The 22,546-nt window shown below is 43.6% G+C and overlaps 1 protein-coding gene and 1 pseudogene across 3 annotated transcripts; one reads left to right on the top strand and one right to left on the bottom strand.

Moving 5' to 3' along the window:
• Positions 1–11,242: 11,242 nt before the first annotated feature.
• Positions 11,243–22,344, top strand: LOC147899436 (outer envelope pore protein 21, chloroplastic-like). 3 transcript variants are annotated; one of them, XM_087378501.1, is made up of 6 exons: positions 11,243–11,334; positions 11,523–11,643; positions 20,647–20,721; positions 20,883–21,038; positions 21,258–21,356; positions 21,784–22,344. In XM_087378501.1, exons 2-6 carry the CDS (start codon positions 11,551–11,553, stop codon positions 21,865–21,867), a joined length of 507 nt encoding a protein of 168 aa, XP_087234627.1. In that variant the 5' UTR covers positions 11,243–11,334; positions 11,523–11,550; the 3' UTR covers positions 21,868–22,344. The 3 variants fall into 3 exon arrangements, with proteins under 3 accessions (XP_087234627.1, XP_087234626.1, XP_087234625.1); XM_087378500.1 differs by lacking the exon at positions 11,243–11,334 and adding an exon at positions 11,345–11,389 and having other exon boundaries at positions 21,784–22,343; XM_087378499.1 differs by lacking the exon at positions 11,243–11,334 and having other exon boundaries at positions 11,396–11,643; positions 21,784–22,328.
• Positions 13,901–19,027, bottom strand: LOC147899437 (uncharacterized; annotated as a pseudogene).
• Positions 22,345–22,546: the final 202 nt, after the last annotated feature.

Below are 22,546 nucleotides of genomic sequence, written 5' to 3'. Positions count from 1 at the left end.
GCTTCACAATTTCACAGCCAGCTGGCAAGATAAGCAGTTCAAGATGTGCCTTGCCAATTATACCTGTGACACTATTGTATTTGTCATAGATTTTGCAAAAAATTATTCATTTCAAGAACAAGATGAAATACAAAGTGCTCACTGGTACAACAAGTGGATAACAATTCTTGTGCATATCACGTATGGTCATTTGCTTGATTCTTTCATGCCTGATGCCAATCTTCTTGCTGACTCATAGGAGTCCACGTCAATGCAACACACGTACCATTTCTACATTTCAGATGATAGGGAACATGACACCTTATTTGTGTAGCATGCTTTTCTACTACATTGGGAATGGTTGAAAAAGGAAAATTCCCATGCAGAAGATATAAAACAACATTGGGTGTGGTCAAATGGTGCTGCTTCTCAATTTAAATCAGCCCATGGATTCTACTTCGTCTCAAGGTTCAAATCCCTGACTAGTCTAGACATGATGTGGAATTTCTTTGGGTCTAGCCATGGCAAGGGTGAACATGATGGATGCGGTGCTGTTATTAAGCAAGCTCTTTTTTAACACCAATTAGCATGCCCTCAAGAAAAACTCGATGATGCCCATGATGATGTAACATGGCTTACAACCAACCTCTCCACAGGCGTGCATTCAAGATAAAGTAAACAACGCCTTAAGAGTACTATAGTATGCAGAGTGTTCCATGAAGTGAAAGTGGATGAAGTGCAAAGGAGAAGCCGGCACGATTGCAAGAAAATTAAAGGAGTTCGTGGTCTACACAGCATATGGGGCTTTTCAAACAACCAACTAATTAAAACAAGAAAACTTTATGGTTTCTTTAGTGCGTGCATCGTAGGGGATCATGACGATTGTGAGAACATTGCAACTGTGAAGACATGGGAGCGAGTTCAAGTTTTCCCTCTACGTTTAGATGGAGTGACAAACAATGGAGAGACAATCGACTCGCCACAGTTTAGGGAGAGTTTCGATGACCTCACTGACTGTCTGGAAGAGGGAGATAACTTTGCAGTTGTCTCAGCAGCATCTAGGGAGAATGAGGAAGATGACCCATAATTTATGTTGCCGTGCACAAAAGCTAAGCACAAGGTTGAGGAAACATTTAAGGATAATTGGGGAACAACCTATGAGAAGTGGGATGTAGTAGTCGGAGCTTTCTGGTACAAAAAAACATCCAAGAGAGGCTGCAATCATGAACTGCTACATAAGAGTCCACAAACATGTATGTACTCTCATTTAGTAAGAGCTATTAAGTTCTAGATGCAACCTGTACCACAACGAAAGAAGGGCAAGAGTGTCTTCAAATTGGATTTAGACACGCATGAGCACATCTTGGGGTGTCTTGGAGCGGTGGATGAGGACGACTGAGATAGTACTAAGAAAATGTATGTAGTCTCATTGCAAGGAAACAATATGTCCACTTGTCCTAGAAAATGGAATTTGTATTTGAGATTATGCTTCTTTTTAGTATATCCCAAACAACCACCATGTTGGTTTTATTAAATTATTTTTGTAAATTCCAAACAGTAAATCCCATGCTTGTTTTAAGTATATCCCAATAACCACCATGTTGGTTTCCCATAATGAATCCACACATCATACAAATCCATTCATCTTGTAATAATAGAAGCAAACCACTGCACTGGTGGTTGTTAAAATCCTAGTAGCAACCAACCATTGCGCTGGCGATAACTTATCCTACACTACTACCTTGCTATTCGTACACTCTTTTGCCGTGCTATCCTAAAATTTGTTGCATAGTGCTATACTAAAACAGTCCCCTTTAGACTGTTTATTGTTTCGTTAGTCATTAGATTTCATCCCATGCTTATTTTTTGTATATCCCAATGACCACCGCACTGGTTTTCCATAACGAATCCACACATCCTACAAATCCATTCATCTTGTAATAATAGAAGCAAACCACCGTGCTGGTGGTTGTTAATATCCTAGTAGCAACCAACCACCACACTAGTGATAACTTATCCTACACTAATGCCATGCTATCCCTACACTACTGCCATGATATCCTAAAATTTGTTGCACAGTGCTATACTAAAGCAGTGCCCTTTAGACTATTTATCATTTCGTTAACCACCAAATTTCATCCCATGCTTGTTTTTAGTATATCCCAACAACCACCGCACTGGTTTTCCATAACAAATCCACACATCCTACAAATCCATTCATCTTGTAATAATAGAATCAAACCACCATGCTGATGGGTGTTAATATCCTAGAGCAACCAACCACCGCGCTGGCGATAACTTATCCTGCATTACTATCGTGCTATCCCTACACTACTACTGTGCTATCCTAAAATTTGTTGCACAATGCTATACTAAAATAGTTCCCTTTAGACTGGTTATCATTAACTGTTAGATTTAAGTACTAACATGGAAGCAGGTCGATACAAAATGATGTATTACGAGCACCATGAGAAAGTCCACAAGTCCAAGAAATGTCTGCAAGATTTTTATTTTTTCAAAATACGACATTTTGCGGCTCTAGGAAATTCTAGGCTCCCAACTATCTTATCAACCTCTCTATAGCAAGCATCTCCCAGCTCTTTAGGCCAGTTTGATGCACAATGGCAGACCTCTTTACACACTCAGGTCACACACTGCTTGCTTGACTCTACCAACTTATACACCCATAGTAACTCCTCCTTTTGATGGGGGGTCCTCTTTATCCTGGTCTTTGCACTCTATACACTTCGTGCCTCTATCATGTCCTACCAAAAGCAACCTACATCATGAGCTTGATAAATACCTTAAAGGAGCAATAAAAACAATAGCGAGGGAAATTAATATTCACCATCTCTGCCGACTCCAAGTAATACACCCACCACCGAAGCATGTCCTCCTTGCAGAGCTATTTTCCTCCTTCTCTGGGTCTGTTTTTGCGAGGTTGCCATCCAAAATCGTTTTCAGATAGAACAAAAACATTCCAAAGTTATTTGGGTATGCCATATATTTACTATAGGTGGATCGGTGTATAGAGTTTTGGGGCTAGATTTCATAATGGGGTCTTAGTTGTGTCTGCACTGCACTTAAATACTGCACTTAAATAAGGAGAGAGTTCATTGAGCTTGACCTTCTCAATCTTCAGTCTCATGCTAGTTTAGTAATTGAAATCTTTGAGTTCATTGAGCCCAACCTTCTCATTCTACAGTCTCGTGTTAGTTGTCTAATCGAAATCTTTCGTCTCACATTAGTTGTCTAATCAAAAATTTTCATCTCACATTAGTTGACTAATCAAAATCTTTCAGTCTGACATTAGTGGTCTAATCAAAATCTTTCATCTCACATTACTTGTCAAATCAAAATATTTCGTCTCATTATTTTTATCACCGTGCTAGCGTGGATCAAAGGACACTATCTAGTCACATGGTTGAGAAAACATTGCCCAAGTAAACTCTGGAGAAGATTAACAATTCAATATATTACACAAAGATTACATACAGATTACATAGATTACATCTCAAAGACTCCTTTCCTTCAGATTACATCTCAAGGACTCCTTGTTGAGCTCCCTGATTGCAGGCTCGGCCCTCCTTGCTCCTTTCCATAATGGGGTTGGTTCCTTCCTGTAGGGGCCCGGCCCCTCCCTTCATGCCGCTTCTTCTTTCCTTGATTTGAGCTTCCTGGTTTGTAGGCTTGGCCCTTCTTGCTCCTTTCCTGAAGGGGGCTGGTTCCTCCCTTCAAGCTCCTTTTCCTTGCAATGGCTCTCGGTCTTGGCCTTCTTCAATTTGAGCTCCTTGTCTTTTGTATCTTTTGCCCAAATGGCAAATTGAGCTACAGCATCTACTTTCTCGTCGTAGATAGCTATAGCAGGCACGCACATTTGATCTGTCCATGTGGTGGGAAATGGCAAATGGAATTCTCTATAGCTAGATTTTGTATGCACAAACACCCCAAAGCAAAAAACATGCACAGGGTGGTAGCACGCAGGCCATCGAATACAATAGTCATCTATGATGGGGGTATGGCAGACCATGCATTTCAAACCCTGTTGCATAGCAGGATAGGCATCCGATTTAACTATTACAGCCGTCAATACCACAGTCTTGCTCTGTACATGATGAAGTTGCTTCTTGATTCATTCCTCCCTCATCCTAAAGCTGTGGATGTTCTCCTTCATCTCCTCCACTTTTTTCTCACTCTGTGCAACAACTTCATCTGAATCCCTCGACATCTGTTGAAGCTGCTTAAATTGCTCAAAAACATCCTAATGGGCCGTTTCCAAGACTTCCACTCTAGTTTGGAAATCTCTCAGGACGATGGATTGCTTTTCATAACTGTTGAAAGCCACGGCAAGCTCATGCATAGCCATATCGTAATCTTGTTTTAGGGTCTTGTAGCTTACTCTTTGGACTTCCAACATTGTTTCAAAAAAAGAAACCCTCACCGTGGCTGCTACAAATTGCTCCACCATGGCTGCTCTCTACATCCTTCCTGGCCTAGAGAGCTACCTTGTTCTCCACCCCAAATGCTCTCTGCCCCATCCTTCCTAGCCTTGAAGCTCTCTCGCCTTGCATCACCTTTCTGGTTTCTGCATTCTCCCTTTTTAGCTCCTCCATCATCTGGTCTTTTTCAATGTTCAATGTATTTTACATGTTGTAGAGCCGTTTGTAAAGACCCTCCTTTTCGGCTCTCTGATCTTCAAGCTCCTTTTGCATCTTTTCTAGATCCTTGTCCGCCATGTCCCCATCACTTCTCACTTCTTCGAGCCTATCTCGGAGCTCCTTCATGCACTTCTCTGCTTCTTCTCTTCTATGCCTTTCCATGTCAACCATTTTTGTAGCAACCTTTGCTCTTGTGCCTACAAGGCCCTCGTTTGTGCCTCCTCTACCTTGGCCTTTGCAACTTCCCTGAGACTTTTCTCAAGTTGTGCTACCTTTGCTGCATCGGTGGCTTTCTCTTGTAGAAAAGTCACCTTTTGAGACATCTGCTTATCGTATTGCTCAAAAATCCCTTTGAGGGTAGATGCCATCAGGTGCATTGCAACTCGAGTGGACTGAGATGACAATTGGGATTTGCTATCTACGCAATTCTTTAGGTTGGTTAACATGCTCTTGGATATCGCCCTTGAGAAAGATACATCACATCCTTTCAGTTGCTCTACTGCTGCTACTTGAACCTTTCAGTTGCTCTAGCTGCTTGAACCTACCAGAACTTGCAGTGTGCAGGTCCCTCTCATATTAGGAAAGAAGTGAATGGTCTTCTGCAGCACATCTTGGAGGTCTGTTGGCAAGCTCAAAATCTTGACTCCATCATCTTTACTAATCTGAGCATTGGCCACATCTATCGTAGCTACGATTCCACCGGGCTGCCAATTAAAATTACTAGCCATCGCTCACCCACCACCAAGCTTATGCATACATGATCACTACGAGTGCAGTAAAAATTACCAGTCATCGGGCTCGCATGCTCACTAGAGAACTAGAGTGCATGGTAATGAATGAGTAGAGCTTCATGATTTACCTTTATGGGAATTACTGCCCAGTGGTGGTGGCTGTCATTAGCCATGCCTGTCGTGGCTAAGATTCCACCGGGCTGGCAGTTAATCACTAGCCACTGAAGTGGCCTGCTCACCCACCACATGGAGTCTGCTTCATGATTACCAGCCTATTTGGGGTGGCGCCTAAGATTCCATTGCGATGGCCTACAATTAATATGGATGGAACCCTGGGCTCCAGCCACCACAGTGGCTATAACTTTATACTATATATAAGATCTATGGCATTTGTCATTTTACTATGTTGCTCTCATCCACCCTAGTCCTACTTTGCTCCACATGCTCTGCTACTTTGCTCCACACCCCTCCTCTAGCTCTTTTTTGCCCTTGCTCTACTTTGCTCCACGCTCCCTCCTCCAACTCTCATCACTCATCTACTCCCCTGCTCATTTGTTGCTCACCCACTCATCTTCACCATGTGTACTACCACCCCCCCTCAATGCTCTGTGATCCCAATGTTATCTTCCTTCTCATATAAGGTGATTGTGTTGCACTCACCTGGAGTAGAAATGCTAGCACTAGTGGAGACCCTTCGTTCCCACAGTCGATTCCCCACACATCTGCATGTCACCACCTTAGATGGCATGCTCACAGAGAGCCTCTTTATGGCTGTGTTGTATGGGTTCCCCCTAGATGTCTACGAAGGCCTCAGTATTTTCAGAGCAGAGTACTATCAATTCGTTGGGGGGGTCGTAATTTGAGTCCTCGCAATGTACATGGGCTTCGGCCTCTCCATCGTATCCTCCTTTGGCTCCCCAAAATTTTTTAATGCAACAAGCTAGACTGGCGGAAAACTGAGTTGTACAAATTTCCTCTTGCTTAGACAAGGCTCTCAGCAATGGATGGATGTAATCTTTTGGCCTCTAAGGCTCTCAACGATCTTTGCTCACTGGATGTAATGTTTTGGTCTCTAAGGCTCTCAGCAATTGCTGAGTTTTTATTACATTTATGTACTCTCTTTTTGTTCAATTTGAGGCTCTCAGTATGCACTGTTGTTAGATTTTATATTTGAATGGTTATGGTCGCTAGCTATAATCTTTTGGCCTTTAAGGCTCTCAGCAATTGCCGAGTTTTTATAAATGTAAGATCCTCTATTCAATTTTTGCTTGGTATAAGTTCTTAATTTTTATATAACCTATTATTGGACGTAGATGTACATTGTAATCTCTTTTGCTCAATTTTCACTTGATAAATTGTACTTGTGCCCTCATCTATATTTACTACAAAGAGGACTAAAATGCCACAAAATGACTACACTTTCCTTGGTTTATGACCAAAATAGCGCTAAAATAACTCCAACGACCCACTATTGTGGTTGCATGGAGATACATCTAAAAAAATACAATTAAACTTTCAAAAAATGCAATTGACGATATGGCCCTTGAGGGGTCCCCTCTAGGGGCAAGGGCCATATCGAGATGCATTATATAATATCCAAGATGCCATTGGACAGAAATGGCATGTCGATATGGCCCTTGCTCCTAAAGGAGAGCCCTCAAGGGCCATATTGTCAATTGCATTTTGCTTAGTTGCATAATGGAATACATTTTCCTTGGTACCTAAATATATAACTCCAAGAAAAAGCACAATGGTTGTCATAGATCTCCTTCTATTTGCCAGTGCGCCGGTCGTCATAGACCTTCTCTTGTAATATGTAAAAATAGGTAATAGAGATATAACTCCAAGAACCAGCGCAGTGGTCTCTCCAAGACAACCTTGAATTATGGGCGATGACAGGCCGTCAGGCTAGAGACTGCGCTAAGGGCAATGCCAGAATGATAGATTGTGTCTCATTATTATGCCAAAAACCAGCACAGTAGTCTCTCCAAGCCAACCTATGATTTGCATGGACTGCGGGCAAAGATGCGGCAAAAGGATGCATGATGACAGGTGGTTTATGCTGTGGCGGTGTTCAAAATGATAGATTACGTCTAATTATTATGCCATGAACCAGCACGGTGGTCTCTCCCAACCAACCTTCAATTTTAATGATCTGCACGGGTGCAGTGCCTAGTGACAGGTGGCAAAGATGCGGCGGCAAAAGGTTGCGCGATGCTAAGTGGTCAGTCGGCTTAGGCTAGCTGCGCTACGCGAAGCAGTATAGAGATGCCATGTGTCGAGCTATGCGGTGTTTAGAACAAATAGATTGTGTCTCATTTTTATGCCAATGTGCCTTCATGACGTCGGGAAAATTTTCGACGAGAGCATAGATTTGCTCAAAATTCAAATATTCACGCAGAAGCACATCGCATCGCGGCCCCAAAATGGCCCTGAAAATAGTTTCATGATTGGCTACACCCAAGAAAATGTTGACCCACTCTTAAAGCTTCTACTAGTCACTCTCTAAAATATTTGACTTAAGAGGGTAATGCTTCGATCTGCTTTGACAACTCTAGGTTCTCTTCTTTTGTTTGACAAGAGGCTTGATATGCTCTACCAAAGTATTATGGTAAGGTCCCATTTAGTCTTGCAAGTATTTTTGTATAACTTTTTAGCTTTTTTGGACTCCTTGACTCTAAGCATTTTATGCTAGATTCTATGCAAATACAAAGTAGATAGTAGAGTCATTGGTAATCTTCTTTTGTCAATTGATTTTGGTTCTAGATCTAGTGAGCTATAGTTCTAGGACGTGTCCCTTCTTCGCTTACTCCTTTCTATCTTTCTCACTCGTCTCTACTTTTACCTTTAATCACTTAGAGATTATCCTCTAGATCCTTCATGTTTGTTTCTATTCTATAAAATGACTTATGCAATGCTTTGCTTCTAGCATAAACGAATTGACCTTGGTTTAGATAGATTGCTAGGCTTTTATGCATCTTGATGTGCATCAAGAAGGTCAAAAGTCTGGAGGTCTATCGAGGCTATTAGGAGCTTCGAGCAAATGATGCCAATGCTAGTGTTGAAGTTAAGCGAGGCTACCTTGGGAGTGATGTCTACAAGGTTGGGGTAAAGGGAGTTGTTGTGATTAGGAATGAGCTTCTTCTTGATGTTGATCTTCCATGGCCTAGGCAAAATAATATGTTGGGGTGGTCGATGGCTTGGGCTTATTCTATGCTAGTATTGAAGTCAAGTCAGGCTATGTTGGGAGTGATATTTACAAGTTGCAGGTATAGGGATTCTATTGTTCTTGGGTACCTAGAGATAATGGGGCTGCCACATGAGCTGTCATGTGGATAGCACAAGAGACTTTGTGCAGGAGAGATGACAGGGGCATGAAGCCTTGGTTATGACCTAGCAAGATGGAATTGTAGAGCAGGTGTACGGATTGTAGCAGGGCCCTATGAAGGGCATGATGACATCAGCAGGGTGTACGAACTTGTACAGAGGGCTGCAGCATGGCGCAGCATGGCGGGATTCGTGGGCAAGCTGATGGGCTTGCAACAGGCCTTATACATGGCGCAATATGATGGGGCAGGGATCACCTTGGATCAACCGAGTGACAAGGCTAGTTGGGGTTGGTTAAGCCAACCAACCAAGCCTTGGAAAAGCTGGTCAAAAGGGCTGGGCCCTGCAGAATAAAACAAAGGGCTCTTGCCCTGGTTTTAAGACCCAGGAGGAGCCAGGATAGTTGGCCAAAGAGGGAGCCAAAAATCGACCATTTTGGGCATGCTGGGTTGGTCCACATATCAGCCCTCTGGGCCTATATAAGGAGGGCATTCAGCCCTCAGTTATCATCCAGCCAAGCAGCTTTGGGAGGAGCAGAAAGGAGCAGCACATCCACCATCATTTGGCCTCTACACAGGAAGTGAAGGAGAGAGGTGTTGTTGCAGACTTAGCTCTAGGGAGAGGCTGAACCTAGACTGTCTTCTAGGGCAGAAGGTTGCTGAGATCATCAACTTCTGGAGCAGCCATTCACAAGCAGGTTGGAGTAGTGGAACAACTATCTTGGGGCTTACATTCAGGAGGACCAAGAGGACCTGTGTGCTGCAGACAAAGCTTGGCAGGGACTGCCTACCTAGGCTGATCTACAGGTACTTGACATTGTAGGAGAACCTTTTGGTATTGTATCCTATCCTATTTTGTGGAAGGACGAAAATATAGAGTGTTGCTTCTATATTTGTCTCTGAGCATTGTCTATTTACTGGCTTGCACATATATGCACATTAAGTTAAGAAGTCTCTGATTCCACACCCCACACACGCACACTGTGTGAGCTCCTGGGCATTACTATTAGTCTTCCACTATGCGTACCCTCTGTTGGGTCATTTCTAACACTCCTTAGTAATGAGGTTCTCAATTCAATGAGCTTTGAGAATTTAAGCTCTTTCCATCAACGAGGGCATGTTCATGTCATCAAACCTTGCCACAAGGTAGCAAAATATCATATTTTTGTTACAAAACAATACTTTCTAGGTGAGATCACCAAATGATATGCCATGATTGCAATAGCTACAACATGCATGCCTTAAGGCTAGAATTTTGACAGCACTGAAGATCTTTTAAGATGGCACTATTAACATGATCATCAACGTGACTCGTTGTAATTTTTGAAATTGACCATGGACCTTCGACCTTATTCCCAGAGAGAATATATTTTACCTAAAGCCCCATCATTTTTGGTTGTGAGGTATGCCCATGATGTAATAGCTAAAGTAGATGGACACCTCTAAGTAGGAACAACATTTAGTGATAAAGTCTCCATAGCAAATGCCAACAATGAAAAGAAGAGAAGAATTTTGCATTATGACCTTGAGATGTCAAACATATAGACTTACATGACCTCCATAATGCTTTGTCACAACATTTCTAGCATGTAGCTTCTACTTCACCTCCAGCAACACCTCACCTAAAGCTACATGATAAATCCCAAGAGCAAGAAACATAGCTAGATTACAAGAGCCCTTGACCTAGGAGTCAATGAACTAATGCATGAAGGATGAAAACTCTTCAGTTTGAAAGGCAACAAATGAATATGGTAGCAAGATAGGCCAATTGATAGAGAGGGAGAGGGATAAGAATCGAGTAGAGTAATGAAAGAGCGGAAAGAGAGGAAGAGCACGCTTAGTGGATGGGAGGAGTTCCTCGACACCCCCACTTTAATTGCACTCAATAGTGAGGGTGGCGTTACATCATTGTTTTACTTTAATTGTAGGAGCAAGATTTAGCTTTTTAAAAAAGTGACAAGATTGCATCCGCAAGAGGCAATGTCTATGGAAGATGGCCAATTTTCTATTGAGTAAAGCAAAATAGCTAGCTTAACTGTACATTTTGTCACATATTCGCCCTCTTAACCTATGAATGGGAATCAATGAGAAGTGAGAGAAGACAAAGCTCTTTTTTTTTTTGTTGGGGAAGATGGCAAATATATCAAACTGAGGGGGGTTCGTCAGAGACCCGATATAAAAATTGGCCTTTCAAAGGCGGGACCCCTTGGCCTACACTAAACCCAACAAACTAACCCTGAGGATAGGAAGGCTTCCATAGCCATCAGCGCATGGCTAAGAAGGTCAACAAGACAGGGTTTTCCCCTCGCCCCACTCCTGTTTACACTTATGACTCTGGTGACCAGTTGGCTATACCTTAGGGTCGTGGGGTGATCCTTCGTGTATGGAGACGCGAAGCTATTTGGGCAAAGCACAGATGAACGGCTTGTATAGCAAAGCATGTATGAAAGGATTGTATACAAATCTGTCATGTAACCACAATGCCCCCTCATGATCCGTTGACTTGATATAAAATGCATTAAAGCAATCTTGAAATGAGACGCTAGGACACATAGGACATATAGGTTTAGTAGTTGAAGGGGAATATTTGAAATGGGTGCAATGGAATTTTGTAATACGAAATGTCCAATGGCATCTAAGGTAAGATTCCCTCCATCTTCACTCCATCTCCACATCTACATTTGCTTCTTGCCAGGTTAGCTTCTTGCTGCCTTTCGTTACACTTAGCTAGCTTTGGTGTTGGGCGATCCTCTTTTTGCTTCCCAATCTGCAGAGATCCTGTTCGTCATCCTCTTTCTTGCCGTCATCTTCTCGCTGTATTGTTCCAGATTTTTTCTTGACCGCAGTGCATGACAAATGGAGACTTCCTTGCGTTACAATAAGGAGCACAAGCAGCTCTGTCTGCACGCCAAGGAGAGCTTTTTGATCGACAGCGCTTTCTTTTTCAAGGTTCAGTCTTATTACCCGGTTCCGTTTTAATGAGAGAGAGAGAGAGAGAGAGAGAGAGAGAGAGAGAGAGAGAAAACTTTGTGCTATCGGCCATATATCATACTAATATGACTTGCTCGTGTGCATTCTATGCGTATGAGAGGCTTACGATTGCGCATGGGTTGTCGCAAAGTTCTCGACGAACGCTATCTGGTAAAAAGTGTAATTTTGTGCGGAGGGACTGACCCTTTGTCCTCTTTGTGGAGAGAGAGAGAGAGAGAGAGAGAGAGAGAGAGAGAGAGCTCTGCTAGACTGTTATGAGGCTCTAGCTAGAAGACATTGGGAAAAAATGTGAAGGCATATGCCTTATAAGCCTCATGACAAAAGAGATGTAATATGTGCAAAATGATACAGTTTAATGAAGGCCTGTGAGAGTGGTAATGGATTACATGGGATTATCGTACATAATGAAATAGTACCTAACCCTCTCAAGACTCTTTTTTTGGGGGGAGTTTTTGGCAAAGGAGAGAGAGGAGTAGGTGGCTAGGATGCCTTTCATGGCCAGATGACCCAAGATTTACGCATCAGCTCATGGGAGTGATGCCCTGGGGCAACCAGAAGACTGTATGGTGCAGCATAACGATGGCTTTGCCCACGGAACAGTGTGGCAGGTCATGTTGCTAAGGCAACAGATAGTGCAGTGTAGAGCAATGCAGTGCACACAGAATTGGCAGCTGTTATGGTGACTGCGTGGCGGTGCAACTGATGGCAGCGGTCTCTATGACATGTGGTAGACCGTGGCAGCTCATAATGGTGGTGGATGGACGATTCCCTACGTGTGTGGTGGCTTGAGGTGTCCCCTGGCGATGACAGTAGGTATTTTGGCGTGATAGATGCCTAGTTGGCACTGTGTATCTTGTTTTAATATATTGGAAGGGGTGAGGGGTTATACCTAGAAGGATATCTTGATCTATAGCTGTGTAATAATAGCTCAGGTTTGGTCTGTGGGGTGGATTGTACAGGCATATGCCTCACCTCAACACATTTTGTGCCATATATGTAAAATTATGAGGCTTTACAGAATTGCTTCAAGGCATGTGCTGGTGGATTACATGGGATTATCCTGCATATCGATTGTAGGATATGTGGGCTAGTAGCCCTCTTACGGCAACCTCAGGCCCTTTTGCAAGGGAGGGAGAGAGAGAGGAGTGGGTGGCTAGGCGGCCCTTCATGGCACACTGCAAGATGTACACGTAGCCCTCTCAGGGGCTCTTAAAAATCTCTAAATCTTTCTCAAATATCATTTGGTACAGTGGAATGCAGTGCTCATGCTCAATATAGAAATTGCAAAAGCACAAAAATGTAATACACTAGATTAGCTCTCCAGGTGCCCTTCTTACGAGAATTTTCGCTACTAATTGCATGAATGTGGAAGAGCAAGTCACCATGTACATGCAGGTGACAATGTTAGGGACACATTGCCAATTTAAATCATTTGTGACCCTTGAGGTCATTGGAGGACCAGCTTCCCATTCAATGCCACCCTTAGCCGAGGATCCTTGCACCCTAACATGCCCTTTCCTTTCCTACACCCCCAAGCAAATGCATGATGTTAGAGTATGAGCATAGTTCCCAGGAGTTTCGGAAACAGGGAAACGGGAAGAAACAGTGGAAACGGAGTTTTGGCCATTGGAAGAAACAGAGTTTTGGTTTGAAGGTTAATTTTATATATATATATATATATAATGTAAGTTGTAACTCACACTATACTATGTTGCATGATGTATCATGCATGTAGCTGAAACTTGAGTGTATGGGTAGTAAATTACCAGTGTGAGAGCACAATTCCCATACTTCTCCCACCGTGAGATAGGCTGTAGCTGAGTCTCTCGAAGCTTTGCCATCTCTCGACCAAAGCTCCCTGTATGGTTGCGGAAGGCCAAGAGATCATCCTCTATACGGCCCTGCATGTATACATCACCATGGGTCACCGCACTGATGTATGTCGTGAAGCCATCATCAAGCTCCGTGTTCTCATATTGCTCCTCATTTAACCATAGAGGATGCAATACATTTGCTACTGCATGAATTGGCCTGTGAAACCAATCCCATCGCTTATTCCATATAGCCTTGATCTGCCCAATCCTCTAGAGAATAAACCATGGACAAAAAACTAGAGTCAAGAGTCAAGACCAATGTGAAGCATGAAGACTCAAGAGTCAAGACTTGAGTGAAATAAAAATTTACATATAAGGAAAAAGTTAAAACATACGGAGACTTACTGCTCTCCTCTCAAGTATTGTTGCTTGTTGAGAGACTCTCCAATCTTGTCCATGTACTCATTTAAAAGACCAAGAGCGCTCCCCTCCATGTCTGTAATGTGCAAGACTGATTAGATCGGATTGAGAGTTTTGATAAAACCCTCAACCTCTACCCACTAGTCCTCTCTCATGACAGCACGCATAAAATCTCTTGCCTTAGGGCTCTCTCCCTCATCCCACTGCATCCACCCATCTGAGTACACAGTGTGTACCAACTCCTTGCGAACTCGCAGGAGTCTCTCAAGCACAATAAACATATATGCAAATCTGGTGGTTGTAGGCTGCAGTAGCTCAAGATTGCTATAGGCCCGAAACATGCTCAAAACTTTTGGCCTCTTCTTCACAAATTTTTCCATGCTTCGTGCAGTGCGAAAGATGGAATCAACCCATTGTATTTCACCTATGTTCTCGATCAATAAGTCGAGGCAATGTGTGCACAAGGGGTCCACACAATACCTGGAAACTTGTCCTCTAGCATAGAGCCCATAGACTTGCAATCGCTCCCATTGTTTGTCACTACCTGCACAACATTCTCAAGCCCTATTTGCATGATTGCCTTCCGTATATGACCCCAAATAAATAAACCGGTAACTGTGAGATCTGGGAAGGAGGCATCAATGGCTTTCAAAAACATAGTGCCTTTGCAGCAAGACACTAAAATATTGTACACATTCTGCCTGCGTACATCTGACCATCCGTCACACAATATAGTGCAGCCATACTTCTTCCATGTTTCCTTCAAGGGCTCTAGCTGCACTTCTATGCATGCTCTTTTCCGCTTGAGCTCACCATAGTTGCACGAAACGTACGTTTCGTGGGCAGAAACGGAAACGGCGAAACGGAAACGCCGTTTCGTCAAGAAACGGCGTTTCGTTTTTCCTGTTTTCCCAAAAACCCTAAAAACGGGTTTTCTTCCAGAATTTCGCCGCCTTCGTCTTTCGCCGCCTCCCGCATCCTTTCAGCATCCTTCCTCCACTTCTTCAAGCTCTCTCCATCCCATCCTTTGCTCTTGGACCTACCCTCACCTCCATCCTTCTCTGAGCTCTCTCCATCCTCTTCATCCTTTGCTCCATCTTCTCCATCTTGCAAGCTGCAGCGTGCAGCTTGGCAGCCTGCTCTCCTGACTCCATCCCTCCATCCTTCTTCTCTCCATCCTCTCTTTAATCTTACCTTCTACCTCTCCATCCTCCTCCTCTCCATTCTCCTTCACTTCTACCTCTCCATCCTCTCCATCCTCTTTTACCTCTATCTCTCCATCCTCCTTCTACAGTCTACCTCCCATCCTTTCTCACGAGTCACTTGTGACCTCTCCATCCTCCTTCTCATCTCTCCATCCTCCTCAATGCCGAGAGATGCTTATTGGGTCCATGTCTCCCTCCTGGATAGTTATAAAGGAGGCGGTGGCTCCAAGAAGTGGAGATGCAACTATTGCGGCATAAGCAAGACGAGGTTTGTCACACGGGTGAAAGACCATCTAGCAGGTGTTCCCTGTAAGGATGTAGGACCTTGTGAGTTCGTGCCTACTGCAGTGAAAGGTGGCCTAACAGAATGGAAGCGTGCGCGTATGGCAGCCTTGGCTGCAAAAAGTGGAGGACAAGGGCTGCAAGATGAAGAAGAGGCTGCTGACACTGAGCCATTGGATGATGCCAGCACATTGGGTTCCGCAAAGAGAAGTAGAGGGGCATCAACTACATCGAGTGCGGGTCCTAGTGCCACAAGAACACCCTTGCCACATGGATCAATTAGTGTGGATGCTAGTGCGGGGAAAAGAGGATCACTGCAAAGGTCTAGCATTCAAGCATGCTTACAAAAGCAAGCAGTGAAGGAGGCCACTAGTGAGCTCACAAAGCTCTTCATACAATGTGCAATACCCTTTCATGTGGCGAAGACTACACGATGGAGGAAGGCCATGAGAGCCGTAAGCCGCATTGGGTATGAATGGGAAGGGCCTACATATGAGGCCTTGCGGACAAGAGAGCTAAGAAGAGAGAGGGAATGTGTGGAAGACCAAATGAAGCCCTTGAAAGAGACTTGGAAAAAATATGGATGCACACTCTTATGCGATGGATGGTCAGATGCACGCAAGAGGAATGTGTACAATATTTTAGTGTCTTCTTGCAAGGGAACCTGTTCTTGAGAGCCATAGACGCTTCCACTGCAGGTACAGTGATTACAGGGCTGTATATTTGGGAGCATTTACGGGCAGCCATTATGGAGATAGGTGTTGAGTATGTGGTGCAGGTGGTGACAGATAATGGCAGCAATTGTATGTCAATGGGTGCCATGTTAGAAGATGAGTTCCCTAAGATTGTGTGGACACCCTGTGCCTCACATTGCCTTGATCTTTTGATCGAGGACCTAGGGAAGATACCTTGGATTGATGCCATCTTCTCCACAGCCCGCAGTATCGTGAAGTTTGTCACGAAGAGACCCAAAGTCCTCAGCATCTATCGGGCTTACAATGACCTTGAGCTATTGAAACCTCCAACCACAAGGTTTGCTTACATGTTCATAGTGGTGGAGAGGCTTGTGCGAGTGCGCCAAGGCTTGTTGCGCACGGTTGTGTCTCGGGAGTGGGGAGATTGGGATGATAGAGGCCAAGCAAAGTCTATCAAGTTTTTTCGCATGATCATGGATGAGTCTTGGTGGAATCAGGCGGAGGCATTAATCAAATCGATTAATCCTATCTACACGGTGCTTCGCATCACAGACATGGAGGGAAGCACATTAGGGCTCTTGTACGAGTTTATGGACAAGATTGGAGAGGCCCTCAACAGAAACACTTCCCTATCGCCTGATAAGTAAGACTTTTTACTTTTGTAATATGTATAATTATTGCAGTTACTAAATGGCAATTTGTTATCATGAAGCCTGGAATTTTCAGATATATATTATGTATGTACTATTATCTATAGTCTATGAATTTTGCATGCATAATGCATTCTAATTTCTTGTGGCATGATTTAGGGTTGAGTCCATCCGTGCTATATGGAATAAGCGATGGAATTGGTTCCACCGCCCAATCCATGCGGTGGCACATGTATTGCATCCGCTCTGGCGCAGTCAAGAGCAATATGAGAATGACGAGTTGGAGGAGGGGATGCAACAGTATCTACAAAATTGGACGGGTGGTGACTTGGAGATGCAACGAAGACTGGAGGATGAACTTCTATTGTTCCGCAATCACAGCCTCTCCTTTGGTCGACGTACAGCTAGGCTCCGAGAGACACAGTTGCAACCTGTCTCCTGGTGGGAGAAATATGGCAACTGTACTCCTACTTTGGTAAGAGTCTAAGAGACAAGTTCCAACGCCACTAGTTGGAGCTTAGTCGTTAAGTAATTTGAAGTTTTATCTACTACAAATATGTTTAAAGTTATCAAGTTCCTGATACTTATCTCGGCTTAATTGGCTTATGGCAGAAACGCCTTGCTATACGTGTTCTCTCACAGGACTGCAGTTCCGGTCCTTGTGAGAGGAACTGGAGCACTTGGGCCCTCTTTCACACAAAGAAGAGGAACAGATTGAGCACGGCTCAATTGGAGCGGTTGGTGTTTTGTCATTGCAACCTCCGTCTCCTTGAGTTCACCGTCGGCTGCCCCGAAGCTCGCCAAGTGAATGTAGACAAGGTGGATGTGGAGAAGATGGAGATCATACCAGATATCCCACGGGAGGAGCTGGACATATACACCATGTTGTATGAGGAGCTGTCAGCACCAGCACACCACACACGATCATACACTCAACCATCTGGAGATGGTGCTAGTACTTCAGTTGCACCCGATGGTCCTGATCCTGATGTTGATGATTCTTCTTCAGACAGTGACACAGATGCCTCGAACTTATCTGAGGACGCAGAGGATGACGATGACGAGGAGTCCATGGATGATGCAGATGATCAGTAGTCCTGCTGTTTTTTAATATCATCCATGAGTGCTTTTATTTTGAGTCTTGCATGACTCATGAGTCATGAGTCATGAATCATGATCATGAAATTTGTGGACCATGAATCATGATCATCTATGGAGTCTGGACATTGATACTTTCAAGTTTCAAGTTTCAAGTTTCAACTTGTGTGCTAAGTTTAAACTTTTAAGTACTTCAAACTTCTAAATTTCAGATTCTTGTAATGCCAAACTTGTTAGTCATGACTCATGATACATGTTGATTTCAGATTATTGAAGCATCATTCAAGAATTTAGAATCATAGAGGCATGAATCATGAATGATGCATTGATGCTTGAAGGCTGAAGCCTGAAGCTTCAGCCTTCAAGTATAGATAATTGTAATTTGTATTATGTATGATTTGCACTCTATTGATAATTATATTATGTATAAAAAATAAATTTTTATACATAAATTGTATCATATTGCCGTTTCTTCCGTTTCCGTTTCGGCGGGGCCCGGAAACTCCGTTTCTTCCGTTTCCGTTTCGGCTGGTAACTATGGAGCTCACGTACTCGCAGAGCTTCAGATGAAGGGCCTTCCCACTCCCATCCAATGCGGCTAATGGCTCTCATGCATGAGTCTTCCTCCATTGGTTTGTCTTGACCACATAAAAGGGAATGGCACACCGTATGAACAATCGGGTGAGCTCCCTAGTTGCCTCTGCCATTGCTTGCTTTTGAAACCCAGATTGGATGCTGGCCCTTTGTACAGAATTTCTAGGTAGTGGAGGAGTGGCTCGTGATACATCCTCTAGAAAAGGAGTCCTCTTTGCATGCATAGCCGACATAGAGGAATGGCCACTCTGTGACTCAGTATCTCTGCTCCTCTTTGCTGCCTCCAGTGCTTGACTTGAACTGCCTTCCTCCTCGTTCGCTGGCTCTATAGCACTTGAATCTTTGGGAACACCCAAATGCTTTCGCCTCCATTCTTCAAGGCTCTCCTTAACATCTTGAGGAACATAGGGGCATGGCCCTACGTCTTTGCTTGGCACATGGGCAAGATGGTCCTTCACACGGGTGACACTCCCCGTTTTCTCCATTCCACAGAATTTGCATTCCCACTTCTTAGAACCACCAAACTCCTCATATCTCCCCAATTTCTCTACATGTTTCCAAAATGCATCCGGAGTCCGAGCCATGCTGAGCACTCAGGAGAGCAAGGAGAAGAGGAAAGGGTTGAGGAGAGCAAGGAGGAGAGGAAAGGCTGAGAGGAGAGGGTGAGGGCTAAGAGGAGAGGCTGAGAGGGCTGAGAGGGCTAAGAGGAGAGGCTGAGAAAAAAGGGATGAGAGGGTGAGAACTTAGAAGGTGAGAGGGGGAGGAGAGGAGAGGCTGAGAGGGCTGAGAGGGTGAGCTGAGAGGAGAGGTGAGTGAGCAGCACGTGGGAGAGGTGAGGGTTGAGGTCCGAGGTGCAGCACATGGGAGCAGGAAATGACGCCGGCAAAAACGACGCGGGAGCAGAAAATTTGGGGCAAAAACTGCCCCCCGGAAATACCGTTCCGTTTCGGGGCCATGAAAACGGCGTTTCTGGAAACTATGAGTATGAGTGTCGATTCCCCACATTTAACTTTGTAAGCTCTTGTACGAGGACAATAGGGATTGCCATTAGCAAAACTATAGGTTATGGGCTGCCATGTTAGAAACCATGAGATAGAATCACTCAACCTCACATGCAGCAGAATAGGATCAGCTCTATCCTTCACACTCAATCATGCAACTCACTGATGAAGACTCGCTCAAAGAATAGAGAAGAGGCAGCACATGAAAGAGAGAGACATGGAGAGAGAACTCAGATATATTATTCCACCAAACAGTGGGCAAGGCTAGACAAAACAACCAGCAAGGGCTGGGCCAAAAGGTGAACTTTCTGCTGCTGATCTCAGAACACTCCTTCTCCATGCTGCCAAAGAGGCTTCATTAGTTGATGAAATGAGTGGGGGGGTAGGGGGTTTTATATAGGGGCTGGCTGCATAGTTACCAGGGAACGGCGTTCCGACATCCGGAACATCTGGAACGCCGTTCCAGTTAGCAGGCCGGCCCCGGAACATCCCCAAAAAAAAAAAAGGCTCTTTGAAAGTTTCAAATGGGTATTTTAGAGCTTGTATATAAAGTTTAGAGCTGTAAAATGTTATTTTCTTTCATTTTCTAACATAGTTTTTAGCCATATGATGATGTGTCATGTATGACGTGGCGTTCCAGCTCCCATTCCCCCTTCCCGGAACGTCCCGTTCCGACACCTGAATTTCCGGAACGTTCCTGTTCCCTGGTAACTATGGCTGGCTGTCCCCTGAAGTAGATCAACCTACTGGACGGTTTTCCCAGACTGGGCCGACCCGCCCGGTTGGATGGGCCGACCCTGCAGGCCTATATATAGGGCCTCCCATAGGGCTGGTCTGCTGTTGCTGCTCTACCTCAGGAGCCCATACAGCTCCCCCAAAACACCCTCACCCTCACAGTCAAATGCCCCCTTGTTCTCATATAGGGGCTCACTGGTGGGGACATTGACTTCCAACATCCCCTCTCAATGATTATATTGTGGGCCAAACCCTTATGACATGTGTGCGCTTTGGTCACTGGAGCTTCTGGTCTTATCCTTGTGTTCCCCACCTTCACTTTGTCCATCAGTCTGCATGATTTTTCTAAATTCAGTAACCAAATAATTATTTTTGTTTGTAAAACTATAAAAAGGAAACTATGCCACAGGTATTTGACATTTCTGCATGGTATTGAGGTCTGCAATTGTTGGGTTTTGTTTTCCCAGGTTCATGGAAGGCTTAATACACACACTGGAGCTACAGCTGGTGTTGCTCAACTGAAAAGGAGGTTTTTCCCCCATGTAAGATAGAGTGAAATTGTGGTGTACAGCTATCCTGCCCATGCTTTTTCCCTAGTGTTAATCATAAAGATGCTTCCTATTCTTTGTTGGGGGCAAGCTAGTCCTTATAGTAGGTAATTCTTTACCAGCTGATTTCTATGACTGTATCTCTTGTCTTACAGCTGCTTACAAGCCTAGACATAGGAGCTAAATACGATATAGATGCAAGGGAATTTTCTTACGACCTTCAGACAAAGAAAACACTGCCTGTGACAGATAATGGCTTGCTGAGCATAGATATCAAAGGAGGCTATAACTTTAATCCAGGATTAAAAATTGTAAGCAATTATATTTCTACATGATGCCATTACAGATTTTTACAGAAATGTGAAATTTCTCTTATAACTGGACTATGGAAATAGTAGGCGATGCATCTCTTAAAAAGGGTACAAATCGGATGTAGTAAGATAGCATTAGGGGAAGGATGAGGGGCTTCAAAAGTGTATGTTTTATAAATCCACCTTTGGTATGCTGAAAGGACACTGTTTTTTGAGCAGGGAAAGCCTAGGGGCGTGGTAGAATTAAACTGCAAAATTTTCAACTTCACAGAAGATCAAGATGTGAGACTCAGAGTCGGCTACAATCCTTTCCAGAGGGTATGGGTAATGTTGTATGCAAAGTAGTCTCATCAGCTTGCATATGCTTCTGGCTTTTGTAGATCTCGTTTGGCCTGTGTTTTTCTTTTTTAACAAGGTCCTTATGTGGGTTTTGCGATGAAGAACAAGCATGGGCATTCTTTATCAAAATTGCTTAAGTGCGTTGTTGAAGTTGTCACGGCAGATAGATTATTCACACATTTTTCAAGCACGGGGATTTGATTAAACTGCTCAATTGCATAGAGAATTGATTATTGATAGCTTTTCTTCTTAATCATGGGCATTCTTTATCAAAATTGCTTAAGTATGTTGTTGAAGTTGTCACAGCAGATAGATTATTCACACCTTTTTTCAAGCACGGGGATTTGATTAAACTGCTCAATCGCATAGAGAATCGATTATTGATAGCTTTTCTTCTTGTATCCAGAAGCCTTACATACAAATTAGGGAAAACAACTGGACGTTCAATGCTGATTTCACTGGTGATTGGAGCATTATCTACGATTTGTAATTGCAATTCTGAAAGCCTGGATTTTTTACTATGTCTATTTAGGCAGGGTGAGTGCATTTTTAATGTTGCAAAGCCCAAAGATCTGAGTCTTTGGTAAACGAGAAGGTTAAAGGCATTTTCAATGCTGCTACTGTAACTCAATGTATTCTTTGGCGGGCTTACCCCATGCCTTATTGGAGCATTTACAGTGCTATGGGGAAATATTTTATTTAGAGAAGCCTTGCTGTTCACAATTGAATTTTCTCTGGGATTTCTACTTTTAACATCGTAGAGCAAATAAGGATAGCAACGTGGCACTTTTTAGTTCAGCTTTTAAGAAATGAGGATATCACTGTAATGTTTGAACTGTTGCTCCTTAAATACTTTTTTCATTATTTTGTACTGCATAGGAGTTATAGGTTGCTTGACTTATTGCCATTTGACAACCATTTCTTTTTTCTTGGGCATAGTACTTAAAATCTTTGGCTCATACGATTTAATTTCACTCGTGCTGGACAGCTTGCCGTGTTCTTGGAAATTTAGACATGTCTAAAACCTGCAGGAAGTTCTGGACTCTTGGATACATTGTAGCTTGTCTTGATTTCATGCAATTCTGAATAGAGCTAGGCAGAGTACCTTAATGAACAAAAGCTGGAAGCGAGCATAGTTTTTAAAGTTAATTCACGATGATACAAGCTCG

The sequence above is a fragment of the Dipteris shenzhenensis genome, chromosome 8 (assembly GCF_047967505.1).
Source record: "Dipteris shenzhenensis isolate YYH24624 ecotype China chromosome 8, Dip_SZ_1.0, whole genome shotgun sequence".
Lineage (NCBI taxonomy): Eukaryota > Viridiplantae > Streptophyta > Polypodiopsida > Gleicheniales > Dipteridaceae > Dipteris > Dipteris shenzhenensis.
The sequence above is the reverse complement of the archived record's forward strand: the minus strand, read 5'-3'. Positions and strand labels throughout refer to the sequence as shown.